General features: G+C 55.3%; 2 protein-coding genes across 2 annotated transcripts; one reads left to right on the top strand and one right to left on the bottom strand.

Annotated features, from left to right (window-relative positions):
• Positions 1–57: 57 nt before the first annotated feature.
• Positions 58–23,283, top strand: ERBB2 (erb-b2 receptor tyrosine kinase 2). The gene is made up of 27 exons (XM_028089920.2): positions 58–257; positions 6,718–6,869; positions 7,720–7,933; positions 8,725–8,859; positions 9,125–9,193; positions 9,388–9,503; positions 9,647–9,788; positions 10,692–10,811; positions 11,139–11,265; positions 12,875–12,948; positions 13,037–13,127; positions 13,314–13,513; positions 13,892–14,024; positions 14,113–14,203; positions 14,851–15,011; positions 17,228–17,275; positions 18,697–18,835; positions 18,919–19,041; positions 19,300–19,398; positions 19,681–19,866; positions 20,002–20,157; positions 20,272–20,347; positions 20,664–20,810; positions 21,218–21,315; positions 21,516–21,704; positions 21,985–22,237; positions 22,370–23,283. Exons 1-27 carry the CDS (start codon positions 185–187, stop codon positions 22,738–22,740), a joined length of 3,783 nt encoding a protein of 1,260 aa, XP_027945721.1. The 5' UTR covers positions 58–184; the 3' UTR covers positions 22,741–23,283.
• Positions 23,284–23,868: 585 nt separating this feature from the next.
• MIEN1 (migration and invasion enhancer 1) lies at positions 23,869–25,258 on the bottom strand. The gene is made up of 4 exons (XM_028089857.2): positions 25,120–25,258; positions 24,920–25,017; positions 24,403–24,479; positions 23,869–24,323 (listed from the first exon to the last, which is right to left on the bottom strand). Exons 1-4 carry the CDS (start codon positions 25,206–25,208, stop codon positions 24,240–24,242), a joined length of 348 nt encoding a protein of 115 aa, XP_027945658.1. The 5' UTR covers positions 25,209–25,258; the 3' UTR covers positions 23,869–24,239.
• Between the last annotated feature and the right edge of the window lie 2,400 nt (positions 25,259–27,658).

Here is a 27,658-nt window from a genome sequence, read left to right as displayed (position 1 = left end):
CAATCACTGGAGGCGGAGGAGGTGGAGGAGGAGGGGTGCCTTGAGGAAGTACAAGAATGAAGTTGTGGAGTTGAGAGTCCCCTGCGTCGTGCCCCAGAGCCGAGCAGAGCCCCCAGGCAGGCCGCCCGGCCCCTTCGCAGCCCGGTCCAGCCCGAGCCATGGGGCCGGAGGCGCAGTGAGCACCATGGAGCTGGCGGCCTGGTGCCGCTGGGGGCTCCTCCTCGCCCTCCTGCCCTCCGGAGCCGCGGGCACCCAAGGTGGGTCTGGCGTGGGGAGGGCGCGGAGCAGCGACGCGACCCTGCAGCCCGGCGCCCCCCTCCTTCCTCCCCCCCGCCCAAGTCCCCGGACAGGCGGGGGCAGAGGGGGCCACACTAGCTTCCCGATCCGCAGTTTCGGACGCTCCCGGCGCGCCCCGCCGCCGGCCTCTGCAGGGAGGGGGGGCCAAAGGAAGGTTGGGCAGGGGGCGAGGACGCCCAAGCGGCTCTAGCTGTCCCAGTCAAGAGACTGGCGCTTTCCGGACTCCGCGACGGCTCTGGGAACTTGTCACAAAAGTTCTCTGAAATTGTTCAGAAAGTTTGCCCTCAGAGGGTGTACTGCATGGGATGTGTGTGTGTGCGTGTGTGTGTTTTCTCCCCTTTCTTGAGCCCCTCCAAACTTTCTCAAAGCCTTTCCAGTTGGCAGCCTCCGCCTCCAGACTGGACTGGGCTGGATTCCTCGGGGGGGGGGTCCCTTCTGCTGCCCCTCCCCGCCCCCCGCCCCACTCCCCGCAGCCGGTAGAGTTTAGTTCCTCCAGTTTCAGGCAGGATCGGGGTGTGGGGGGGGGGTGTGGGGGAGAAAACAACCTGTCCGGCCAGAGCCGGGCGGGAGAGGGTGGCCGGTCCGACTGCAGAGTTGCCTCATGCTGGAGTCTGAGGTGGGGGGAGGGGGAGACGTTTGTTTTGAGCAAGTTTCTTTAGGGCCAGCTCAGGGACTGTGCGCTTTGTGACTTTTGGAGAGCATGGGCCACGGAGGGGTGGTGGTGGGTCTCCTGGTCTGGGGCATAGAGTGCCAGAGTTTCAAGCGAGGGATTCCTGGGCAGTTGTGGGGGCTAGGGTGGAGAAGGAAAGGTAAAGAAATAGGGCCAGATGCGGGTAAGCAGGGGGCTGGGTTGTCCTGCCTTTCCCCTCGTGCTGTGTGTGGGGAAGGGTGGTGGTGGAGGCAGTGTGGGTTAAGCCCCACTTGTCCATCTAGAAGCACTGACAATTAAAGCTAACGTGGGCTGGAAATGTACTCTGTGCCAGGCACGGTGCATGGTGGTTTGCAAGCATTCCCTCCTTTAAATCCTCACACCAACCCTACAAGAGGAGTCCTACTAGTATTCCCATTACCAGGTGAAAACCTGGGCTTAAAGAAGCTAAATAGCATCAAGGAAGTGGTGGGTCCAAGACTGGATCCCAGACGCTGCGACGCCCCTAACCACAAGTTGGAAATCACTGTATCAGTCTACCTTGAACAATGGCGGACACTGCTCCCTGCATCACTGGGTTGCGGGGAAGACAAAATGAGAGTGTTCTGGGAGTAGTGGGTGGTCTCCATTGGTCAGGGAGTCTGGAGAAGGGGTGGGTGTCATACTGTGTGTTGCCCGAGGGCCCCTCTGTCTGAGCATTGCTGTGTTATCAGAGGGATGTCTATGCCAGGGTGTTCTGGGTTGTGTGGCCTGTGTGTGTGTCTGGGCTTTGTGTTGCCAAACAGCAGTCTCCCTGCTGGCCCGGGGACTTAGCTGAACTCTGCCCTCTCAAGGAACTCCCTCAAGGTGCTGGGCCAGATCTGCTATAAACAGCGGGAGGTGGCCCCACACCTTTCTGAGTAAGGAGGCTCCACTTTCCTGGGAGCCCGTCCTTCTCCCTGTTTCTCAGCCCTGACCTTCTGCTGAGATGGCTGAGGCCAGGCTGCACTGTGAGAGTGAGCTGCTGCCTCCCTCACCTGGGCCTGCGCATTGAGCAGGTGGCGGTGGCCTGGGTTGCTGCAGTGCTAGGATCCGAGGGTTCAGTTCTCCCACTGACGACTGGGGCCGCCTCAGGTAGCTCTCACCCTTCCATGGGCACTGCTCGGTGCAAAGACAGATGTTGGGTGTGTCAGGTAGAAAATGGTTGCAATGGAAGCGCCCTGCCCAGCTGCCTCCAGCACCGCTGTTGTATCCCAGGGCTGAGGGCTAGGGCGGGAATTTGGGAGAAAGAGGAGACGGAGAGGACCCAGAGGGTCAGGATTTTGCCAGGACCCATTCCTAAAGATTTATTTATTTATTTTAGAGAAAGAGATGGGGGGAGGGGGAGGTAGGGGGAGGTAGGGGGAGGGGCAGAGGGAGAAAGAGAATCTCAAGCAGACTCCCCGCTGAGCGCCAAGCCCTATGTGGGGGCTCGATCCCACGACCCCTGAGATCATGACCTGAGCCAAAATCAAGAGTCAGCCACTTAACCGACTGAGCCACCCAGGCACCCCTAGGATCCGTTCTTAGAGGTCAAAGTTTTGTTAAGTGCAGCAAACACATACTTCTTATCTTGCAGAGCTCATTATTTTATTCCCAGACGATTCTTCCAGCAACTTCCTTTTTACTATACTTGGGGAAAGTAGCTTCATTTTAATATTCAAGGGGAAAAAAAACCAGTTGAAAAGCTAGAATGAAATGCAAACAGAGAAAACACATCGCATTCCAAATACAAAGGCACCTTTTATTTTCTCATGGTTTGGAATTACCCGTACTTCTGCTATGTGAACTTATCTTGCCTTAACTTAAAAAAAAAAACAAAAACAAAAACACGTGCGATGTGCTTCCCATACGCCAGGTTCTTTTCCATGGACGGTTTCATTTCATCTCTGCAACAATCCAGTGAAGTGGGCACACATGGTTCGAAGAAGTGAAGTGACTTATCCAAGGCTTCCTAGTGACCCAAATATGTCTAGACCCAATAATGTGTAATGAGGAGGCATTAAGAGTTGGTTGAAGTCTTATCCTATTCAACAGGAATGGGGTGAGCAAAGCCTCAGGGGCAGACAGGTATAGCCAGACTGGGGTACAGGTGCTACTCTAATTCAGGTGAGTGACCTCCTTTATCCAGGCTATAGAAAGGGGAGTGAGCCGGGGCCCGCCGAGGTCCTCTCCCTCCCTGTCCAGCCCATGCTGCTTTCCTCTAGTGCCCCCCAGGCGCTGAGAGCAGGGACAGGGCAGAAGCCAGGGGGCCCTGCAGGGCTGTGGGTGAGGGAGACAGCTGGAGTAGAAGCAATGAGGAGCCAGTAGGGGGCTGGGGTGGAGGGCTGGAGTAGGGCCCAGCTAGTTGTGCCTGCCCCTGGGTGCTGAAATGATCTGGAAAGAGATACCCCGACACTGTCTGCCTGTCGGAAGACCCTCTGGGGTGACACCTCCATCTCTTGCTGGGGCCACCTTTCTTCCCCACCCCTGGGAAGAGAGCCCACGTAGGATGGGGAGTGTGTGCTCTTCAGGAGTGGGAGAATTACTATAGCCAATGTTTCTGTTGCCTCAGTTCTGTTTACAAAGCCTTGTCGTGTTTACAGACTGCTTTTTGATTCATTATCTCATTTAACTGTCATTTAACTTCTCTGCAGAGAGTAAGAATTGTTACTGTTTTATTATCCCATCCTTTCAGCCAAGTTCAGGTCATTAATACTGAGAGTGCCTACAAAGTCACAGGCACTGCTGGGCATAGAGATTAATCTGATATGGACTCTGCCCCAGAGGTCCAGGGACTTGCTCAAGGTCACACATGAGCAGCCCGGCTAGGGTTCTGGTTTAATGACCCTGAGCCCAGGCCCTCGTCTGATATTGGCCTTGATACACCAGGTGTGTGTGGTGGCTGAGTTCTGGGCATCCTTGGAATGGGCTCTTACCCTTTGGGTCTGGGGGAGGTGAGCTTTGGGGGTGCAGGTGTAGTGTTCATGGAAACCAAAGGAAGTATTTCTTGCTGATGAGCAAGAGAAGCATCTGGGGCTGAAGTCTGGTGGGGAGGAAGGAACCCTCTTGAGAGCACCCCCAGAGCGGGGACCGAACTGAAGTTCAGCCAGAGGGATATGAAGGACCCTGAACAGCCTTTGAGCAGAGGCATGGACACCACTACTTCCAACTGGTCCCTTTTAGTTTGGGAGTTCTGGCTTGGATTTCGTTCATCCATCTATCCATCCGTTCGTCCAGCCAACTCTTACCTGGTGTTGGGCTGGTCCTGCCTCATAGTGCTGAACCAGGGAGCTGGAGGTCGGGGCTCCTGAAAGTCAGGTGTCCTGGACACACAGAGCCCTCCGGTGTAGAACAGGACTCCAACCCCCCGCCCCAAAAGTCAATGGAGGCTGGGAGGATATGGGGACTGGTGAGGAGAGGAGGAGACTGGTGAGGAGAAGGGGAGTGGGTGGGAGGGGCTGAGCTTCATGGTGAAGGGGACAGAAGTGGAGAGGTAGGGGAGGTGTCAAGAGGCCCTTCTTGGCTTCATGTCAGCTTGGTGGGGGAATTTTCCCGCAAGCTTCCAGCTCCCTGGCAGAGTACGTCTCTGTACCAATTTGACCAGCTGTTGCAAACACTTAAAGAATCTTAGACTCAAATCAGCCACAAACAAACTCACTAGTGGGGCGGGGCTACCAGTCTTTATGGTCCTCAGCTCAGCCCAGCCACCCTGCCCTGCCCAGAGCCTGTATGTTTATCAGTGACATCAGTAGACCTAGTGTGTATTTCCCTTTGCACCGGGCGTGGGGGGAATTTGTCCGTGTCCAGTTAAGAATGTAGGATCTAAAGTCAGATAGACTCAAGTTCAAATCCTGCCTCTATCGCTTATGAGCTTTATGATCTCAGGAGAATTAGCCCTGTCAGCCTCAGCTTCCTTCTTTGCAAGACAGAGTTTGCAGTCTCAGCCTCTGAAGGACGTTAAGAGGCTCCACCCAGATGGCCTGGCCACATACAGTAGGTGCTCAGTTAATGTGGCTGCCCTCGGTGTTCCCATTGTTGATGTTTTCCTATTGCCTGGTTGCCGCAGCTGGTGTCCCTCAGAGGTGGCAGAGGGCCACAGGGGGTGGAGACAGCCTCTCCCCCAGCTTTGCCTGTCCCTGTCCCGGGCTTGGGCCAGAGCTTTGGGGTCTGGGCCTAAAGACAGCTGTGCCTACAAAGCAGCTGAGGTTGCCGGGCTGCAGGAGGCCCTAGCAGCGGGCGTTATTTTGGGCCTGGCCTGCCACCCCCAGCTCCTGTTTCTCTTGGGAGTCTGGCGGGGAGGACCCTTGAATTCTATTTCTGGGCCCTCTCCTTCCTCCCTCTTTGCTTCCTTCCCTGTCTGTCCAAAGTGGTGGGAAAAGAGACCACTCTGGCTTTTACTGGGAGGCTGTCAGCTCATGGCCCATTGGCCCAGGCAGGAACCCCAGGGGTTTGCCCCACCAGCCTTTGCCCAGTGTTCTGGAGGCAGAGGGTATCTCTTTTACCCCCCCCCGCCCCACCCCTAGGATTGGACTTCAGGCTCCAAGTTGCTGGGAGAGCAGGAGCCCTGGTGTCAGACCTTGGAGTCAGCCCCTGCTGTCCCCCTGTAGGCTGTGGGAGGTGGGGTGGCGGCCCACAGGAAATCGAGGCGGTGCAGGCACCTGTGGGCCTGTGTCTCTGGGGGGCCCTCCGCCCGCACCCCCCCTCGCCCGGCACACCCTCCTGGGCAAGACGCGCCAGGTGATTCATCTTCTCACCAGAGCAGAAAAACGAGTTCAACTGGGCACTTTAATCTCCCCCCTACTGTCAGGCGCAGTGCCAGTGGCTGTCCATAGTAGCCCCTCAGCGGGGGTGGCGTACCCCTTCTATGTCCCTGGGCTTCGTAGGCCCTTCTGGTCTCAGGGACACCGCGCTGGGGTGCAGGTAGGCTGGGGAGGCAGTTCATCTCGATGCCCCTTGGCTGATGGCCGGCACCGGGCAGGTACGCAGGGCTGACGTGGTGCCCTTGTGGCAGGCGTTTCGTGGCACAGATTCTGCCAGCTGGTTCTGGAGCCGTGCCCTGAGGAGGAGGCAGGGGTGAAGTACCAGCATCGGAGTCCTTAGAGGAGGCATCGCTCTGGCCCAGGATCCGTAGCCTGGGTCCGGATGCCCATTGTTGGCGTCTGATGCTCCTTTTTTTCTGCCTAGGGGAATTCCAGAGGTCCCTGCAGTGACCAGGCCCTTGGGGGTCCCCATGCCCTAGCTATGACTCTATCCGACCCTCCTTCCCTTTCTGGGTGGCATTGTGGTGGTGGATATCCCTTGCCAAGAGGTTGGCATGTGGGTGGTATTGGAATGGGGTGGGGAGAATGCCCTGAGTTTGTTTGCTTGGGAGAGGGGCAGGGGGTATCCAGAAGATTCATGATTCATCATGGCCTCTCTTGGGGGATTTTTACCCCTTGGCCATGAATCGGGCCTTTGGGACAAAGGGAGGCTTTCTTTGCCAGCCAACACCCTGGATCAGGCGGGCAGGCTCCCCAGGGCTGGCACAATGGGGCCCCCTCCGGATGCTCAGGATGGGCCAAGTTAGAAGGGGCCTCTCCTTGGATTTCCCTCTTCTTCCCAAACTTGCAAACCTTCTTTTGCTCTTGTGCCTCTTGCAGGTGCAAGGGACATGGGAGGAGGGGTCCGAGATGGCACGACTCTCTGCAGGGGGCGGGAGGTTGTAGAGGAGGGGCCAGGTTGGAGAAGCTCCCCGGGCAGTGCCCTCTGACCCATGCCCTCCCTCCTGCCAGTGTGCACTGGCACAGACATGAAGCTGCGGCTCCCAGCCAGTCCCGAGACCCACCTGGATCTGCTCCGCCACCTCTACCAGGCCTGTCAAGTGGTACAGGGTAACCTGGAGCTCACCTACCTGCCTGCCAATGCCAGCCTGTCCTTCCTGCAGGTGAGGCCCCTGGGTGACCCAGCCAGGCCCTGCTTCCAGCTGAGCGGAGCCCTATGCCTACAAGTGGGTGGGAGAAGAGGTTGCCCTCCCTTTCCTCTTGTGGTTCCTCAACTGGAAAGAACTTTCTGATGTCTGCCCCCTGTCTGTTCTACTGCAAGACCAGTTGACTCCCTCTGTATGACGTGGCGGGCCACGGACATCGCGGGGTGGATGCCCCTGTTTCTGTGCTAAATTTTTTTGCTCTCTTGCCAGCATGATCCCCTCCCCTGTCCCAGCTGCTGTCCCTGACCTGCCTGGGGTGGCGAGCAGGCAGCTGGGAGGTGTGGGTTCTAGATCCTGTTCTGCTACTGACAAGGCCTGTGAATGTGGTCTTGGCCCTTGGCTTTGGAAGCAATAAGCACACTTTGACTCCCCTCTGGGAAACCATCAAATGGGAAATGTGTGTGAAAGGGTCATGAGCAGGGGAGAGAGAGAGATCCAGCCTGCTGGGTTGTGGTCACCATGGCCTGGAGAGGGGCCACGTGTGTGATGCGGGGTCAGATCACGGACATCCTCTCAGGCAGGTCTTGCCTTTCATGGCCGAGGAAGCTGAGATGCAGAGGGTGGGGTGCTTGCTCTCAGTTCGCAGAGTGCTCCCCCCCCACCGGTTATCTGTCTTGACCCTACAAGAATCTGGCTTGGGGAGGTGGAGAGGGGCATTGATCTCTACTTTATGCCCGAGAGAGCTGGACTTCTCAGTGGACGGGGGCTTGGCCCCAGATCCCCAAGCCCTTGGTAACCCCGAGGAGGCCTTGGTAGTGTTCCAGGACCCAGGCCTGTCTCAGCCCCACCTGACCCCCTTCCCTCCCAGGATATCCAGGAGGTGCAGGGCTACGTGCTCATTGCTCACAGCCAAGTGAGACAGGTCCCGCTGCAGAGGCTCCGAATCGTGCGAGGCACCCAGCTCTTTGAGGACAACTACGCCCTGGCCGTGCTGGACAATGGAGAGCCGCCCGAGGGGGGCGCCTCTGCGGCAGGGGCTGCCCCAGGAGGGCTGCGGGAGCTGCAGCTTCGAAGCCTCACAGGTGGTCATCACTGTCACCGACACCTTCTCACTCTTGGGAGCTGGCAAGGGCCACCTCTAGCCATGGGAGGCTTCATGTGAATAGAACTCACATCCCTTCAGGACAGATGCAGGTGGAGCTAGGGAAGGTGCCATGGTGAAGATTAGAAAAAGGTTTCCCTTCTTCCCAGAAAGTCACGGCTTGTACAAGCCTGCACAGTTTGATAATGAGGATACAGGCTGAGGTTTCTCCACTTCTTGGCCGAGTACCCACGTGCAGTGAACAACCTGTGTAACTGTATGTGGCAGCCCCGGAGCTGACAGTATCCCAGACTCTGTGGCTGGTTACTTTGCACACAGGATCCCATCTTGGGGCTGTCATCTTGCAAGGAAGCACCAATGTTACGCTCTTTTTACAGATGAGAAAACTGTAAAAGGTTTACAGAGGATGCGTGACTTGCTCAAGGTTACATAGCTAGTTAGTGGTGAGGCTGGTTTTCAGACTCCGGAGTCTCTTTTAACCACGAAGCAGTGTGCACAGGGTGTAGGTGGGAGGACAGGAGAGAGGGGCATGGACATCTGGACTGGGTCATGGACAGCCCACCCATCGCTGGGTCCCAGGTTGTTCATGTGTGTGGGGGGTGGGGAAGGGGGCTGGTAGAGCTAAAAGATGCTGGTGCCTTCTCTAATCCTCGGGGAACCTGGGGCGGATTTACGATGCCTGCTTCCCTCTAAAGAAGTCAGGGGGGCCCCACGGGAGGGCAGAAGGTGCTAGGCAGGAAAGGAAGGCGCTGATTATTACTCACCCCACAGAGATCCTGAAGGGAGGGGTGTTGATTCAGCGGAACCCACAGCTCTGCCACCAGGACACGATTTTGTGGAAGGACATCTTCCACAAGAACAACCAGCTTGCGCTCACGCTGATAGACACCAACCGCTCTCGGGCCTGTAAGCCACTTTTCTCGGGAAGCCCGGCGACCCCAGACTCCTGGCGTACACTGCCCCCATTCCCCACCCCTGCACTAACACTGCCCATTTCCTCTGTCTGCCCCATTCCTCTCCTGCAAGTCTCTCCGTGTCTCTTCATCTCTGGGGCCCTCCGTCCTGCCTCCCTCTGCTTCCAGATTGCGCCTAGGGTCCTTGGTTCCTGCCGAGACTCTCCCTCACGGTGCCTTCTGCCTCCTGGTCTCTGTTCCTCTCTTTGTCTCCCCAGGCCAACCCTGTTCTCCAGCTTGTAAAGACCCCCACTGCTGGGGAGCAAGTTCCGGGGACTGTCAGAGCTGTGAGTCTGAGGGAGGCCCAGAATCTGGGGGGGCAGGGGGCAGAGTGGAGGAAAGGGGACACAGGGCGGGGGGGCGGGGGTTACCAGGTCTCGGCGTCTTCCCTGGAGCGGGAGGTTGTCGTAGAAAAGTGATGCCTGGGAGGGTCTGGTGCCTGGGTGACCGCCCCAGCCTCATCCTGCCCCTTGTGTGACAGTGACGCGAACGGTCTGTGCCGGCGGCTGTGCCCGCTGCAAAGGTCCGAAGCCCACCGACTGCTGCCATGAGCAGTGTGCGGCTGGCTGCACAGGCCCCAAGCACTCGGACTGCCTGGTATGTGCCCCATGGGGCCCCAGGGTGGGCTCAAGGGGAGGGGCCCCCCCACCTGCTACGGCCCTGTTGCCCCTTGCACACCAGGGAAGAACAGCCCGGTGACCACCAGCTGCCTGTCCCTGTCCCCCTCGTCACCCCCCCAGGCCTGCCTTCACTTCAACCACAGTGGCATCTGTGAGCTGCACTGCCCAGCCCTGGTCACCTACAACACGGACACCTTCGAATCCATGCCCAACCCCGAGGGCCGATACACCTTCGGGGCCAGCTGTGTGACCGCCTGTCCATGTGAGTGCCAGGGAGGCGAGCAGGTGCAGCTGAGAGCAGCCGCTAAGAGCCCAGGCTCAGGAGCCAGGAGGCCTGGGTTTGAAACCTGGCTCCCCCATTTTCTAGTCATGTGACCTGCCTGCTGTGCCTTCATGTTCTCATCTGCAAAACGGGGGCACCTCATAAGGTGGTTATGACGTTTGAAGGAGTTCACATATTTTTAAAAGATTTATTTATTTATTTTTAGAGAGAGAGAGAGAGAGCAAGGGGAGGGGCAGAGGGAGAGAATCTCAAGCAGACTCCCTGCTGAGCACGGAGCCTGGTGCAGGCCAATCTCAGGACCCTGAGATCATGACCTGAGCAGAAATCAAGAGTCAGATGCTTAACCTTTAGAGCCACCCAGGCGCCCCTGAATGAGTTAATCCTTGTAAAGCTCTTATAACAGTGCCTGGCACATACTAAGCACTCCCAAATAAATGCTAATTTTTATTCAATAGTCTAGATTGATCAGAGTCTTATTTAACAGCTCCCTTCTTTATGATGTGCATTTGGGAACTGACCTTGGACGTGGGGCCCTCTTTTTTTCCTGTCGTGGGAGATGGGAGTGGGCTCTCGGGTGCTAGTCGTACCCTCCCCGTGGTAGGTCAGAGTTCAAAATGCAGAGACAGACTGTGTCAACTCCTGGCTTCTCCGCTTAACAGCACAATGACCTAGAGTAATTTACGTAAAACTGCTTTGGTTCCCTCTTGGCAAAATGGGAGTCTCACTGCCCATCACATAGGGTTGTTCTGAGGCGTAAATGAATGTCAAGTAAGGGTATTTCAGTATTGGTCGATACTATCATACTCTGTGGGCACGGTGACATGGCTCGTGGTGTGGCGTGAAGGGCCAGGGCACATGGACCCACGGTCTCCATCTCCTCAGACAACTACCTGTCTACGGACGTGGGCTCCTGCACTCTGGTCTGTCCCCTGAACAACCAAGAGGTGACGGCTGAGGACGGAACACAGCGGTGTGAGAAGTGCAGCAAGCCCTGTGCCCGAGGTAACTGCCGGCCACACCCTGAGCCAGTCTGTCCTTCTTGTCCTTCTGCACACCCAGCTCGGCCTAGTCTGCTGTCCCGTCCCTCTTCAGACCCTCCTGGGGGTCCTTCCCTTCCACTGTCTCTGTCCTGGCCCTCCCTGGATCAGCCCCACGCATTCCCCCATATCTCTTGTCAGTGTGTGAGCGGGCATGTGGGGGCCGGTAGAGCTAGAAGATGCTGGTGTCTTCTCTAAACCTCGGGGGTGTGGAGGGGGCCCTGGAGGTTGAGACCCTGGTGCTCCGTGTGGGGGCTGAGATGGCCCCTTCACCGCCTGCCCTTCCCCACAGTGTGCTACGGCCTGGGCATGGAGCACCTGCGGGAGGTGAGGGCGGTCACCAGTGCCAACATCCAAGAGTTTGCCGGCTGCAAGAAGGTCTTTGGGAGCCTGGCGTTTCTGCCAGAGAGCTTTGAGGGGTAAGGCTATGTGGAGTGAAGGGTGGGTACAGTGGTCTGCGGAGCATCAGGACGGTCACCGACTCCGGCCCAGAAGTGGCAGCATCTCTGGCGGATGCTGGGAGACAGGTGGGAGGCCAGAAATGCAAAAGAAGCAAACGGGAGACCAGAGGGTGTGGGGCCTGGGCGGGGGGTTGTTTTCATCAGTGATGTGTTCTTCACGAATGTGCACTTGTATGGAAGTCAAGCCATCCAGACAAAGTAAAATTCTCCTTGAATTCATAGTGGCTTTATTCATAATAGCCCCTATAATAGCTGGAAACAATGCAAATGTATAACAGTAGGTGAAGGAGTAAATAGATGGTGGTATATCTACACAATGGAATTCTCAGCGATAAAAACAAACAAACTACTTATTGATAGATATGGCAACACGGGTGAGGCTCAAAAACATTATGTTCCGCGAAATAGGCCAGGCAGGAGATTGGACACACGGCACGGTTCCCTTCATGTGAGGTTCTGGAACAGGCGAAACCACTCTGTGGTGATAGAAATCAGAACGGTAGTTGTCCCTGGGGTGGGGTGGGGCTGGGAAGGGACGCAAAATAAAATTTCTGGGGTGATGGCAATGTTCTGTGTATCATTTGGGGTCGTGGATACATGAGGGAATGCATTTGTCAAAACTCCTCAAAGTGTACATTAAAACTGTGCATTTTATTGTATGTGGATTAGACTTCAATAAAAATACATATTAAAAAAAGAGAAAAAATTCCCTTTAACCTTTCCTGCAGCTTTATTCCCCTTTCCAGAGGAAACCACTGCTTACAGCTTGTGTGGGTTCTCCTGGACTATTTCTACATACATGGGCACGCACAGAGAAACAAAGCCTTTGTAATTTTGTTGAAGAGCTGGACTTACAGCGGGAGCTCATCGTGAGCCTTGTCTGCCTCTTGCCCTGGAGAGCTGGTCATGGCACTTCGTATCGAGCTGCCTTGTGCTTTCAACAGCTGTGGGGCAGGTGCAGCTAAGAGTTAGCAGCTAAGAGCCCAGGCTCAGGAGCCAGGCGGCCTGGGCTTGAAACCTGGCTCCCCCATTTTCTAATCATGTGACCTGCCTGTAAAACGGGGGCACCTCCTAAGGTGGTTATAACGTTTGAATGAGTTAATGATATTCATACACTCTTAGAACAGTGCCTGGCGGATACTGAGTACCCTTTTTTATTTTTTTAAGCGCTCTTAAAATGTTAGTTTTCATCTCTAGTCAGGGTAGATGGCATTTATATTTAACAGCTCCCCTATACTGATGGGTGTCTAGGTGGTTTTCAGTTTTTGGTCTTACAAACGGTTCTGTGCTGTACATGTCTCTGGGAACAGGAGCCAGTGTCTGTCTAGGCCACATTCCTAGAAGTAGGATTTCTAGATCAAAGGATATAAATACTGTTTTGACAGACCCTGCCAAACTAGGGCCTGGGCTTTGAAACTCAGGATGAAAACAGCCGGGCTTGATGGGCAAAGGGTTTAAGTGAAGTCATTAATGGAGGGGGATGGGGGAGAGTGGCTGGGCCAGCTCTGGGGGTCATGCGCCCCCCCCCCCCCGGCCCTGCTGACTCCTCTCCTAATCCTCCTTTTAGAGACCCAGCCTCCAACACTGCCCCCCTCCAGGCTGAGCAGCTCAGAGTGTTTGAGGCTCTGGAGGAGATCACAGGTGGGCTTTGCCTCTCTGCGTCCTGCTCTGACGGGGTTGGGGGTCGTCCTCCTGTCGCCACACCCCTAGCCTCCCCCTGTGCCTGCAGGTTACCTGTATATCTCAGCGTGGCCAGACAGCCTGCCTAACCTCAGTGTCTTCCAGAACCTGCGAGTCATCCGGGGACGAGTTCTGCATGAGTGAGCACCGGGAAAGGGGGGGCCCGAGGAGAGGCTTTGGGTGTGGGGGGCACTCCTGTTCCCCGGGGACCCCAGCAGTAGTGTTCCCACGGGAGCTTGTCGAGTGTGCTGGGGACGGGAGGAAGGTGAGGGCAGCCCTTGCCCACGAGGGAGGGTCCGTGGTACAGCCGAGCACTCCTCCCACAGCGGTGCCTACTCGCTGACCCTGCAAGGGCTGGGCATCAGCTGGCTGGGGCTGCGCTCACTGAGGGAACTGGGCAGTGGGCTGGCCCTCATCCATCGCAACACCCGCCTCTGCTTCATACACACGGTGCCCTGGGACCAGCTCTTCCGGAACCCCCACCAGGCCCTGCTCTACAGTGCCAACCGGCCGGAGGCCGAGTGTGGTAAGACAGGGAGCCCGGCACCGCACGCTCCCCGTCTGCCAGCACGCAGGGGTGCCCGGGGTGGCCTAGCAGCAGCAATCTCAGATTCGTGCAGACTGCCCGTCCCTGCTGCCCCATTCCTGACACAGCTCTGGCTGGCTTGACCTCTGGGCATGGCTTCCGGCTGGGTCCTGCCACACCGCCTTGGCGTCCCCTGCCTTCCCTTTCCTCTCTGGCCCTGGAACCTCAGCTCTTTGTTTTCCCCCGCGTTGCCCAGCACCTGTGCCCACTGCTCCGGGCCACGGCCACCCCCCCACCCCAGCCTCCTCCCCTGGGTCACTTGGACCTGGAACCTCCCTTGAGTGGCCCCTCTGACCCCTTCCTCCTCACTGACTGCAGTGGGCGAGGGCCTGGCCTGCTACCCGCTGTGCGCCCATGGGCACTGCTGGGGTCCGGGGCCCACCCAGTGCGTCAACTGCAGCCAATTCCTTCGGGGCCAGGAGTGCGTGGAGGAATGCCGAGTAATGCAGGGGTATGCGGGGTGGGGCAGGGGGGTGGCCAGGGAGAGGGCACAGGGCTCCTTCCAGACCCCCCCCCTCATCAGCCACCCCCTCCATCAGGCTACCCCGGGAATATGTGAAGGACAGGTACTGTCTGCCATGTCACTCCGAGTGCCGGCCCCAGAATGGCTCAGTGACCTGCTTTGGGGCGGTGAGTTGCCGGTGGGCTCGAGCTGCTTGGAGGGCAGTGAGGGCAGGAGGGAAGCAAGGTCAAGTCTGGTGGACTGTCTCAGGAGAGCGTTCCAAGTTCAGACCTGGATGGCGGGAGGGTGGAGAAGTGGGAGGGTGGAAGTAGGCTGGGGACGCTGAGGACTGCAGGAGTTATGTGGTGGCCCGTGACCCTTCGGACTACGCAAAAGGCCTGGGACGGGGGGCTGTGTGCTTGGCTGTTGCTGTGCCGAGGTGGTCAGACCTATGCGCTTAGGCATTGAGATTACCTGGATTCAAATCCAGGCCCTGCTTCCAACCTTGGTTTGCTCATTTGTAAAACGAATCTCACGAGGAGCTACCTCATTGGAAGGTAGTAAGCATGAACTTAAAATAGGGTTTGGTGCAGTGCCCAAGCACAAGAAAGATTTGCTATAAATTAGTTACTATTACTTGCTGTTGTATCTTAAGTAATACTTCTGGTTCTTTGGGACCTGGGGCGGGAGACCCAGCGGGTCTGGGCTGTCCCAGGAGTGGGGGGGCACGTGCTGTTGAGTGGCCGTGGGAAGCCCGAATGGGACACACGGGCCGGATCCTGCTGCCCTGGGGGTGTCGGTGCCAGCCCCCTACAAACCCTTCCTCCCCTCCCAGGAAGCTGACCAGTGTGTGGCCTGTGCCCACTACAAGGACCCTCCCTTCTGCGTGGCTCGCTGCCCCAGTGGTGTGAAACCCGACCTCTCCTTCATGCCCATTTGGAAGTTTGCAGATGAGGAGGGCACGTGCCAGCCGTGTCCCATCAACTGCACCCACTCGTGAGTTGAGGGCCTTTTCTGCAGGAGGGAGAGCTTTGTCCAGGAGCCTTTCTGGGGCTCTTATTGTAAAAGGGGGATAACTCTGCCTTTGCTTATCCTGAGTCTCTTAGTTTTGTTTTTGTTTTTTTTCTGATCCTTAAAAGTAACACGTGTTGTTAAAAAAAAATTTTTTTTTTAAGATTTTATTCATTTGAGAGACAGAGAGAGGGCAGGAGCACAGGAGCATGGGTGAGAGGCAGAGGGAAAAGCAGACTCCCTGCTGAGCCAGGAACCCGATATGGGGCTCCATCCCTGGACCTGGAGATCATGACCTGAGCTGAAGGCAGACGCTTAACTGACTGAGCCACCCAGGCGCCCTTGTTAAAAATTTTTTAATGAAAACATGAAATATAAATGAATGTCGTTAACAGTTCTATCCCCACTGTTAATAATTTGTAATATTTTTTCTCCAGTTTTTACCTGTGCCCATGCTAACATATAATTATTATTATAACATGTAAAATGTATTTAAATATATACAAATACTCAGTTGTTTTTATCTGTGCACATTCTAACATACATGTTATTATAATATATAAACTATATGTTAATATATATTATTATTCTCTAATTGTTTTTATCTGTGTACATTCTAACATACTTTTTTTTTACTAAAATGGGATCATAGACCACAGATGTTGTTTGCAGATTGCTTTCTCTTTTTTTAAGATTTTATTTTATTTTTTTTTTAAGATTTTATTTATTTATTTGAGAGAGAGAGAGAATGAGAGATAGAGAGCACGAGAGGGAAGAGGGTCAGAGGGAGAAGCAGACTCCCTGCTGAGCAGGGAGCCCGATGTGGGACTCGATCCCGGGACTCCAGGATCATGACCTGAGCCGAAGGCAGTTGCTTAACCAACTGAGCCACCCAGGCGCCCCAAGATTTTATTTATTTTTATTTTTGAGAGAGAGGGATAGCACACGCAGGAAGGGGGGGCAGGGGCAGGGGGAGAGGGAGAAGCAGGCTCCCCGCTGAGCAGAGAGCCCAGTGTGGGGCTCGATGCCAGGACCCTGGGATCATGACCTGAGGCGAAGGCAGACGCTTAACCCACTGAGCCACCCAGGCGCTCCTGCTTTTTTTTCACTTAACAGAATCTTGCAGTGTTTTTCCATGTCCTGACATGGTGCTCTACCCTATTCTTTTTTTTTTTTTTTTCATTTAGTTGTCTTTAATTACACATGAGACACATGAAATACATCCTTATGATGAACATTTTCAGCAATACAAAAGTATAAATTTTGCAAAGCAAATGTGCCCTTTTGTTCCATTCCCTTGGGGAGGACCATCAGATTCACTTCGGTATGTGCATCCTTCCAGGCTTTTCTCTACACGTTTACATAGACATATATTACATTTACATTTGGTTTGAGTCCTGTAAGATTGCTGTTTTTGGAGGTCAAAAATGGTCGAGAAATAGCAGTTTTATATTTCATCTCATACACAAGTCAGGTTTGCGTGCATGCATTTGTTAACGCAAATGGGATCATGCTCTACACGTTGTTCTGTACTTTGCTTCTCTCCCCCCACCCCCCAGTTTATGTATCTTGGGGTCCTTTCTTGTGAATGCACAAGGATCTACCTCCTGTTTTTTTTTAACTACTCCATCTGCAGCACAGATGTAGTATTTAACTATGTCCCTGTTGAGAGATACTGATTTTTTCTCTTTTTTTTTCTTTCTTTTTCTTTCTCTTTTCTTTTCCTTTTTATTGCAGTTTATTGCACTTGAGTTCCATGTACAAGTGAGCATCTTGTGCAAGCCCCCTGGCGTACAGGTGTTGGCATGTTTAGGGTATATCCTGACAGGTGGAACCGCCGGGTCACAGACATGATTCACTAGGTATTGCCAAACTGTCCTCTGCAGAAGTTGGGCCAGTTTACTACCCTGGCATTCTTTTGCAGAGGAAGTGGCTGTGCTTTTGGACTTGATGCTCCTTTGAGTGCCCCGCAGTTCCTACCTACCACAGGGAGGTGGAGGGGAGCAGGAAATGCGAGTTCAAGGCCGGAGACGGAATCCCCTTGTGGGGTGGTAGAAACAGCACTGGTGACCTTGAGTCCAGTGTCTGCCTTTGTCAAACGGGGTAATAACCCAGCCACACCCATCCTGGGATGGTTGTGAGGCTGGAGTGAGCCCAGGTGGTGGTTCCCAGCCTTGCTGACAAGACTCTCTCTCCTGCAGCTGTGCAGACCTGGACGAGAGGGGCTGCCCCGCCGAGCAGAGAGCCAGGTCAGCCCGGCCCCTGGGACACACCCTATGCTGCCCCTCAGCCCCCTACTGGCCCCTGGGTGGTCACTGCTGCGGGGGAGGAGGAGGGGGGTCTCCTGACATGATACCTGTCCCTTCCCAGCCGAGGCTTCCACTGTTGATTCCCCTTTCAGTTTGCTTCAGCAAGTGGATGGAGGACCTCCTTAGGATGCTTAGGGGGTGGAGAACAGGAAAAGATGGCGAAGACCTCCCCAGTACCTCCTCACCCTTGAGTAGCTAGATGTCTCGTAAGGGACGCAGGCAGCGTTCAACCCCCTAGGACAAAAGGTAGATTGAGAAAAGAGTGCAGCTGCACTGGCGCAAATGATGAAGTCTTAACCGGGTGGCAGGAGGCTTCAAGGAGGAGGTGGCATTTGAGCCAGGCCCTGAAACGGGGCATTAGGGAGAAAGCAGCCAGGTGGCACGGTGGGGGAGGTGTCAGGAAAACCTAGGCTGTGTTTGTTCGAAGGTTCTGGTGTCGTGGGCCACTGAGTGAGCACAGAGAAGGGAGGAAGGGGTGAAGTCCGAGTCAGGTTAGGGCACACATCCTCCCTCACTACTGGGCCACAGGGTTGGACTTGATTTCTGGGCAATGGGGAGCTTTGGGAAAGACTCTGGGGACAAAAACAGATTGGAGTGTGTCTGCGGCAATCTGTCTGTGAAACGAGCATTCACCAGAGATCTGTGATGTGCCAGGCTTTGGCCAAGCAAGGGAGGGGGGCAAGGATGGTGATGATGTGGGGTCAACACCGAGGAGCTTCATTTGTCCCAGAATGAGCTGAGTCTTGGAATGATGACCCCATGGAGAAATGGTGGTCCAGGCAGAAGTAACGGAATGCACCAAGGCTGGGAGGTGTAGAAAATCATGACCTATGGGTGAAAAATTTGGCTCAAACATCAGAATCACTGGGTGCGCATTCCTGGGCCCCACCCCATACCACCAGGGGCTCCAGACTCGCGTACATTAACCAGCTCCCTGGTGTTTTTTGTCAGGAAGTTTCAGAGTCCTAGGCCAGAGCCATGGGAAGGCACAGAGTTTGGAGACGGGGTTAAAGATAGCTCTCAGTGTCCAGCAAGGTGGTTGGAGCCAAGGGAGGTTTTTGAGTAAGAAAAAGAGTATGGAGTCCATGGGTCGCCCTTCCAACTCCCCCCCATTTTTTTAAGATTTTCATTTATTTGAGAGAGAGAGAGAGAGAATGAGCGGGGGTGGGGTAGAGGAACAAGCTGACTCCCCACTGAGCTTGGAGCCCGACAGGGGACTTGATTCCAGGAGACCTGAGCCATCCAGGCGCCGCCCCCCCGCCCAACTTCCCTTTCTAAATACCAGTGACCTGCATGCCTGTCCTTCATCCGTTCATGGCCCAGCCTGGTCCCCACTCCCTAACCCTGGCTCCCGCCCCCAGCCCTGTGACATCCATCATTGCCGCTGTGGTGGGCATTCTGCTGGCTGTGGTCGTGGGGCTAGTCCTCGGCATCCTAATCAAGCGAAGGCGGCAGAAGATCCGGAAGTACACGATGCGGAGGCTGCTGCAGGAAACCGAGGTGAGGCAGTCTGAGGGCCTCCCTTTTGGGTTGGAGTCTGCGGCCCAGCCTCTCTCACTGACATGCTGCCCCCCTCACCCCAGCTGGTGGAGCCACTGACGCCTAGCGGAGCGATGCCCAACCAGGCTCAGATGCGGATCCTGAAAGAGACAGAGCTGAGGAAGGTGAAGGTGCTTGGATCCGGAGCTTTTGGCACAGTCTACAAGGTCAGGGGCAGTCCCAGAGGATGCGTCGGGGTGTGTACAAGCCTTCTGTGGGGAAGGCAGCGGAGAGCGGAGGCGGGGGGTGCTGTTTGGTGGATTGGAGGCTGGACCAAGGGTAAAGGGAGTGGAGAGTGGGGCTAAATTGTGGGGTTGGCCCCAGGGTGGGAAGGGCATTCAGAGCACAAGTAAGAACCTTCTGGATGACTACAGATTGGATCTGGTGTGCCCTCTTCCTGCTCACATCCTCCTCTCTCTGCCCAGGGCATCTGGATCCCTGATGGGGAAAATGTGAAAATCCCAGTGGCCATCAAAGTGTTGAGGGAAAACACATCTCCCAAAGCCAACAAAGAAATCTTGGATGTGAGTCCCTCCACCCTCTCCAGCCGGGAGTATAGGAGGGAACCCCAGGCTGCAGGTCTGGGCTCTGGTCTCTCTCTCCTCACTGGGGTTTGAGGAGACACTTTGTGGTCCCCCAAACCTCGACTCTTAACCTTATGCCTGTGGGCCATGGTTCTGGTTCGTGACGGATGGGGTTGGATTGAGTGAGGGTCCCCAGTGATGCCTTGGCCCTCAAAGAGGGGTGTGTGGTGGTTGCAGGGTTGTGGTCTCCCACACCCTCTCAGCGCGTACCCTTGCCCCCAGGAAGCATACGTGATGGCTGGCGTGGGCTCCCCATATGTGTCCCGCCTTCTGGGCATCTGCCTGACATCCACGGTGCAGCTGGTAACACAGCTTATGCCCTACGGCTGCCTCTTAGACCATGTCCGAGAGCACCGCGGGCGCCTAGGCTCCCAGGACCTGCTGAACTGGTGTGTGCAGATTGCCAAGGTATGTACTTAGGGGAGCCTGGGCTCTGCGGGTGTCCTTGGAGGCAAGCCTCCGTCTCCACACAGGGCTAGGATGGGGAGGTTTTCTGGGAGAATACGGCCAGAGTGTGGTCCACATAGATGCCTCTGATCGCAGGGGATGAGCTACTTGGAGGACGTTCGGCTCGTGCACAGGGACCTGGCTGCCCGGAACGTGCTGGTCAAGAGTCCCAACCATGTCAAGATTACAGACTTCGGGCTGGCTCGGTTGTTGGACATTGATGAGACCGAGTACCACGCGGATGGGGGCAAGGTGAGAGGAGGGAGCAGGGTGAGGCAAGGTGGGGTGCGGCCTGGCCCCTGGGAGAACTCTAAGAGCAGCCGTCTCCCCACAACACCTAGTTTGAGGACCTCTTTGCTCTCCCAGGTGCCCATCAAGTGGATGGCGCTGGAGTCCATTCTCCGCCGGCGGTTCACCCACCAGAGCGATGTGTGGAGCTACGGTGTGTGGCCGGGAGGGTTGGAAGGAGGGGTGGACCAGGAGCTGTGGCCCGGGGCGGGGGGCGGGCATGGAGGGAGGAAGAGAGCAGGAAGGGGAGAATTAATGGAGACATGAATGTGGGAGGGAAGGAAGGGGCTGCCAGGGTCTGTGCACTGCCCTGAGACTAGGGAAAGGCTGGGTGGCTCCTGCCCCTCAGTGTTGCACCCCCCTATCTTTCCCCGTGGTGCCAGGCTCTTGGGCAGAGCCTCTGGGGCTCAGTGCACTAAAGCGCCCTCTTGTCCGCACCCCCCACAACCCTACCCCCATCTCTGCCCCAGGTGTGACTGTGTGGGAACTGATGACTTTTGGAGCCAAACCTTATGATGGGATCCCAGCCCGGGAGATCCCTGACCTGCTGGAGAAGGGGGAGCGGCTGCCCCAGCCCCCCATCTGCACCATTGATGTCTACATGATCATGGTCAAATGTGCGTGGCTGAGCTGTGCTGCCTGCCTGGAGGAGGGATGGGAGGTGGGGCGGGGGAGGGGCCTCTAAGGGGGATGGGAGGGGACCAAGAGCAAGCAGGGTCCCTAGTATGGTTAAAGGAGCCTCGGAAGGGTCTCACTTCCCTTTTACAGTACCAGGCCAGAGGAGCTCTAGAAGACCGGCTAGGAAGAGACTTCTCTGCAAAATAGAAAGGGGAAACTAGTAGAGATTCTCAAACGATTTAGCTCAGGACCTGAGTCTAAGACCTCTTCTCTACCACCCGGGGGCTCGGGCTCCACTAGCTGGGTGGTGGTGGTGGGGTTGTCTAAACCAGACCGGAGAGGGAGGGAGTGGGGCCGCACACAGGCTGCGCCGGAACTGAGATGCTGAGCCCCGTCCTGCCCCCAGGTTGGATGATAGACTCTGAATGTCGACCACGGTTCCGGGAGTTGGTGGCCGAATTCTCCCGCATGGCCAGGGACCCCCAGCGCTTTGTGGTCATCCAGGTATTGGGCCTTCCCACTCCATCCCTGCCTGTGACTAGAGAGCACTGTCCCACAGAAGGTGGGAAGGGAGAGGATTCGGGCCCTGGGCCTCTGAGCCCAGCCCTTGCCTGATTTGTCAGACCTTGTCTTCCCTGAGCCCTCCTAGGGAGGCTGTGTGCGGGGCTGGGGGGAGGCCGCCACACTGTCTCCCTCCTCCCCAGAATGAAGACTTGGGCCCCGCCAGCCCGTTGGACAGCACCTTCTACCGTTCGCTGCTGGAAGATGATGACATGGGGGACCTGGTGGATGCTGAGGAGTACCTGGTACCCCAGCAGGGGTTCTTCTGCCCAGACCCTGCCCCAGGTGCTGGGGGCCCGGCCCACCACAGGCACCGCAGCTCATCCACCAGGGTCAGTGCCCTCGGTCACACCGTGGTGCGTGGGTATACTTACCTCCCCCATGGACTAGGGTCCCTTCCTCCTATGTCACCCCTCCCAACAGTCACCTCTCACGGAGACCCCATTATCCCTGAGGACTCCTCCTGCCTTCCAATCCTTGACCTCCTGCTCTCCACGGTGACTGTGTTGAACCTCAGTGGTGACCTGTTTATCTCCTGTGACCCTGTCACCTCCCATGGAGTCTCCATCCCAGATCATGAATGACCCCATCATAACCTTCTCTCGTCTCTAGAGTGGCGGCGGTGAGCTGACATTGGGACTGGAGCCCTCTGAGGAGGAGCCCCCCAAGTCTCCACTGGCACCCTCAGAGGGGGCTGGCTCTGACGTGTTTGATGGCGACTTGGGAATGGGGGCATCCAAGGGGCTGCATAGCCTTCCGCCACAGGACCCCAATCCTCTACAGCGGTACAGCGAGGACCCTACAGTACCCCTGCCCCCTGAGACTGATGGCTACGTTGCCCCCTTGACCTGCAGTCCTCAGCCTGGTATGGAATCCAGGCCCAAGCTGAGAGATTGGGAGGGAAGTGGGGGAGGGAGTTGGGGGGGTGGGGGCAGTAGTAGTAGCTGGGACACGGAGGTTCCTTCCCCTAACAAGCCCCCTCCTCTTGCCCTTTCAGAATACGTGAATCAGCCAGAGGTTTGGCCACAGCCCCCCTCGCCCCTAGAAGGCCCTCTGCCTCCTTCTCGACCTGACGGTGCCACTCTGGAAAGGCCCAAGACTCTGTCCCCCAAGACTCTCTCCCCTGGCAAGAATGGGGTTGTTAAAGACGTTTTTGCCTTTGGGAGTGCTGTGGAGAACCCTGAGTACTTGGCACCCCGGGGCAGGGCTCCCCCTCAGCCCCACCCTCCTCCAGCCTTCAGCCCAGCATTTGACAACCTCTATTACTGGGACCAGGACCCATCAGAGCGGGGCTCTCCACCCAGCACCTTTGAAGGGACCCCTACAGCAGAGAACCCTGAGTACCTGGGCCTGGACGTGCCAGTGTGAGCCAAAAGGCCCAAGTCTGCCGAGGCCCCGCTGAACCCTCAGGGAGTGGGGAAGGCCTGATTTCTGGCCTGAGTCGGGATGAGGCAGGAAATGGGCCTTTGGCCCACATCCAGGGGATCCTGCCATACCAGGAACCTTCCTTCCTCCTCCAAATCCCAGGTGGCTGAGAGGGGCCCAGCCTGGTTGGTCGAGAGGACAGCACTGGGGAGTCTTTACCAACTTCGGAGCCCTGCCTCAGCCAACTCTTGGGTCCCATGGATGCCACAGCCAGTCTCCTCATTGGAGGGAGCAGCTCAGCCTGGTTCTCTTATTCCAGATCTTGACACTGAAGGACTTAGGGAAGCTGAGCCTAGAAGAGGAGGAGGCTCCAAGGGAGTGTCTTAGGAACAAGAGCAACCCATTCAGAGACTGTCCTTGAGACCCACCTCTGCACCCAGGAAGAAGGGAGCAGCAAAGCTGCCCAGATCCAGTCCTTGTACAGAGTGCTTTTCTTGTTTTGTTTTTACTTTTTATTTTTTAAAGATGAAATAAGGACTCGGGGAGAGTGGGTATTGTGGGGGGGGGTGGGAACCTGGGGTTGGGGGAAGGGTGTCCTTTCTCCACACCCACTTTCTCCATTTGCAAATACATTTTGGAAAACAGCTGGGCAGCAGCCTATGTCGGGTGGCTCTGTGCCAACCCTTACTGCTCACCTAACTTAACACTCAAGTCATCTTTTCCTGGAGGAAGTGGCTAGGAATCAAGAAAGCTTGAATGAGGAGCCTATCCTGTTTCCTGGCTTTTGGGCTGGTGGGGAGGTGGAAATCTTCAAGTTGGGATTCTGATCTGTGAGCCCTTTAACAACCAGATCATTCTAGTTAGAAAAAATGAATTCCTAAGGCCACCCACCGGAATGGGGATTATTTCCTCCCTGTGGGGAGGGGGGAAAGGAGGGAGGGGAAAGAAGAGACTCGTTTTCATGGCCTTGGCTATGAGAGAGGAGATCATTAACTAGAAGTAACTATCCAGAAAAAGTCCACCCACCCAGCAGAGCCCCCCTGGTGGTATAAAGGCTGGGCTGGCCTGTGCTACCAATGCCCCCCGCCCCCCCCCCACACCAAACACAGAAACACTAGTTTGGTACAGGTGTCTCGTAGTGTCACTTTATTGCCAATAGCTGACACTGCCCAGGGCTAGTGGAAGGGAAGTTAGAACTGTCGTGGCATTTGACCGGTGTGGCTAAGGTACAGTGTGGAGCACACTTTCTTGGGCACTGATCCTGGGAAGGGGGTATAAGGTGGCTGTGGAAATGTCCATGGAGAAAGTCTCTCTCCCACCCCCAAGACCACGGCAGCTTCTATTCCCTCCTGGTACCCAAAGGGACAAAGTGGAGGCCAGAGTGTCTTAGCTTACCAGGACCCAAGTGAGGGGAAAGAGGCAGTGGGAAGCCCTCAGCAGGACCTAATGGGAGACCAAGGCCTGGGTCCCAGAACAGAGCAGGAACCCAGAATCACGTGTAGTTACAAGATGACGCAGGGAGGACGGCTGTTGGTGATCTTTTCCAGGGGTTCTCCATTACTGGCTCTTCGGATGGCCTCAATGAGCTAGAGGGCAGACGTGGAATGGGATGATCCATTGCAGGGGAAGGGTGGACCGGGGCCTCCCGACATTGTAAATACTCACATCTTTCTCATAAGGGAAGCCCCCATTCTCCAGCTTGGAGAACACCAGCTGTCCATTGATTTCGATCTCAAAGGCCCCTGGTATTAAATAAATCAATGAATGAACTGTATGCTGAGAACAGGCAAGTCAGGAGTGGCTCTCACACTCCTTAAGACTTCAGACAGGCTCCTTCATGTCTCAGTCAGCCCCACGGGAGACTAGTTCTCTGAGCCATTTCCCAACCCCGGCTCAAGCCAAGGAACCCGAGGGAGGCGTTACCTGTGTGTCCTTTGAACTCCGGCTTCATAACTCAACGAAGGGCTCCCTCCCCTCCAACCCTTCTACAGTCTCACCCTTTTTTTCCCTACAGGCCTCATCTGTGTCCCCCCTCACCTTTGGAAGGGGCCTCGAGTTGGCTGGACATTTTACTATGTGCCAGACACTGCTGGCCACGATATAAAACAGCCAATTCCAGGGCTAGAAAGTGGTAGAGTTGAGATTTAGAACACTGACTCAGCAGGTGTTCTGCGGGCCTCACCTGTGCCCCCAAGGCGCGACTCGATCTCAATGCCAGGGTACTGCTCCTTCACGGCACTCGCCAGCTCCAGGTAGGTCGCTTCAAATCCGCAGGGTTCACTAGGGACAAGACGCTTGGGCTCTGCCTGGGTTTCGGGGTAGGGGCCTCCCGTGGACCCACCCCCGTTCGGTCCGGACACCCCACAAGCCGGAGACGCTCACCAGTACTCCACCACGATGCGCACCCCACTACCCGGTTCAATCTCCCCGGGAGGGGGCGCTTCAGACGTCGGCCCCGGCTCCCTGCTCATTGCTCCTGACTCCGCTTCAGCCGCTGCTTCCGGGTGTGACGCGACGCTGCGAGCACGTGACAGGGCGGGGCCTCTGGGCGGGGCGGGCCGCGCGTTACGTCCGGGCGCCCCCTGCAGGCCGCGATTGCTGTTGCGTTTTGACCCTATCCCCCCTAGTTTGAGGGCTCTGGGCTGGCTGGACCCGCCCAGACCACCTTACCTGGCCGGGGTTCTCAGCGCCGGATTTCCCCCGCACCTCGTGTCCGCTGGACGTCACGGCTTCATATACTCTCATGAAATATCTTAGATTGCTAAGTGCTTTTCAGTTTACAAAAGGAAGCGAAAGTGATGGGGCAAGCAGATCCAGGGCCTGGGGTTGGCTGATGCTATGGAATAGTTGCCATTTCTTGCTAACATGCTGGTGGCGTTTTAAACCACCCCAGAGTTCAACACTCAAGTACTTCAGGCTCAAGCTCCAAAGCTGTAGGTACAATCGGGAGCAGTGACTGCTTCTCCCCAGCACTCGCACTCGGGAAGCTAAGGCTTTGGGGCTCTCTTTCCTCAGGCTCTGCACTCCCATCTCGCCTGCACCGTTCCTGCACCTCCCCTGCACCTCTGATCTCATCCTGGCCTGGGCTGGCATTATTCTCTTTTGCAACTCTGAAAATGGAGGCTGTCTTGCTGCCTTTTTCCTCCCTGGAGTCCCACCATAATATCTTAACAGGTTACCTACATTATTACCATCCCTTCAAATCATGCATTTTGGGGGCTCCTGGGTGGCGCAGTCAGCTCAGCGACGGACTCTTACTTTCGGCTCAGGTCGTGATCCCAGTGTCGTGAGCTCGAGCCCTGCGGCAGAGCATGTGCTCTGCGAGGAGTCGGTTTAAGACTCTTCTCCCTCTGCCCCTCCCCACCTAAAATAAGTAAATAAATCTTTAAAAAAACATGCATTTTTGGGGGTGCCTGGGTGGCTCAGTCGTTAAGCTTCTGCATCGGCTCAGGCCATGATCCCAGGGTTCTGGGTTCGAGCCCCGCATCGGGCTCCCTGTTCCCCAGGGAGCCTGCTTCTCCCTCTCCCACTACCCCTGCTTGTGTTCCCTCTCTCGCTGTGTCTGTCAAATAAATAAATCAAATCTTAAAAAAAAACCCAAAACATGCATTTTTAAACAAATTCTGTGATTTATAGAGTTGTGCCACCATCACTACTGTCCAGTTACAGAACCTTTCCATCAGTCTAGAAAGGTCCCTCCTGCTTGTTTGCAGTCCAGCCCCTAGCCCCAGCCCTAGGCAATCATCTACCTGCTTTCTGTCTATAAATTTGCCTTTTCTGGACATTTCATATAAATGATATAATATGTGGTCTTTTGCTTCTGGCTTTTTTCATTATTATAAAGCTTTTGAGGTTCGTCCACACTGTAGCATGTACGGGTTGTTGGCTCCCTTTGGTTACTGAGCAGTATCCCATTGTACAGATAGACCACCTTCTGCTGATCTATTCAATACCAGTTGATGGTCATTTGTGTTTCCAGTTTTTAGCTATTTTGAATAATGCTGCTATAAATGTTCATGTAAGTGTCTTTGTATGTACATGTATTGTCATTTCTCTAGGAGAATTGCTAGGTTGCATGATAAGTTTATGTTTAACTTTTTGAGAAATGGCCCAACTTATTCCAAAATGCCTGTACCATTTTACATTCCCACCAGCAATATATGAGGATTTGTTTACCCATATCCTTGTCAACACTTATTGTCTGTCTCTGATTATAGCTATCCTGGTGGGTGTGAGGGGGTATATCATTGTGGTTTTAATTTGCATTTCTCTAATGACTAATGATGTCGAGCACCTTTCATATGCTTATTAGCCATCCATCTCTCTTATTTAGAAAAACATCTATTCAAATCTTTTGCCCATTTTTTAAAAAGATTTTTATTTATTTAAGAGAGAGGGTGTGTAGGAGAGAGGGAGAGATCACGAGCAGCGGGGAGGGGCAGATGGAGAATCAGACTCCCCGCTGAGTGGAGAGCCGGACTCAGGACTTGATCCCAAGACCCTGAGATCATGACCTGAGCTGAACGCAGACGCTTAGCCGACTGAGCCACCCAGGCACCCTTGCCCATTAAAAAAAAAAAAGATTTATTTATTTGAGAGAGAGTGCGCACATTGGAGAAAGAGCATGAGCAGGGGGGAGGGTCAGAGGGAGAGGGAGGAGCAGACTCCCTGCTGAGCAGGGAAGCCCAACGCGGGGCTCCATCCCAGGACCCTGAGATCATGACCCGAGCTGAAGGCAGACACCCAACCAACTGAGCCACCAGGTGCCCAAGAGTTCTTTATATATTCTGGATACAAAGTCCCTGAGGAGATGTATGATTTGCAAATATTTTCTCCCCAACTTCAAGAAATTTTTAAAAAATTTTAATGATGTCTTTTAAAGTGCAAAATTTTTAATTTAAATTTCAATTTAATTTTGATG

This window comes from Eumetopias jubatus, unplaced genomic scaffold (assembly GCF_037043125.1).
Source record: "Eumetopias jubatus isolate StellerSeaLion01/CBP00866 unplaced genomic scaffold, mEumJub1_p1.0 scaffold_10, whole genome shotgun sequence".
Lineage (NCBI taxonomy): Eukaryota > Metazoa > Chordata > Mammalia > Carnivora > Otariidae > Eumetopias > Eumetopias jubatus.
The sequence above is the reverse complement of the archived record's forward strand: the minus strand, read 5'-3'. Positions and strand labels throughout refer to the sequence as shown.

Coding starts and splice junctions, on each gene's coding strand:
- MIEN1 (XM_028089857.2), bottom strand. CDS start 25,208: ATGAGCAGGGAGCCGGGGCCGACGTCTGAAGCGCCCCCTCCCGGGGAG. Junction 24,480..24,919: donor GTCGCGCCTTGGGGGCACAG/GTGAGGCCCGCA, acceptor ATTTAATACCAG/GGGCCTTTGAGATCGAAATC. Junction 24,324..24,402: donor GCTTCCCTTATGAGAAAGAT/GTGAGTATTTAC, acceptor TCTGCCCTCTAG/CTCATTGAGGCCATCCGAAG.
- ERBB2 (XM_028089920.2), top strand. CDS start 185: ATGGAGCTGGCGGCCTGGTGCCGCTGGGGGCTCCTCCTCGCCCTCCTG. Junction 6,870..7,719: donor CCAGCCTGTCCTTCCTGCAG/GTGAGGCCCCTG, acceptor CTTCCCTCCCAG/GATATCCAGGAGGTGCAGGG. Junction 13,514..13,891: donor CCGGCCGGAGGCCGAGTGTG/GTAAGACAGGGA, acceptor CACTGACTGCAG/TGGGCGAGGGCCTGGCCTGC.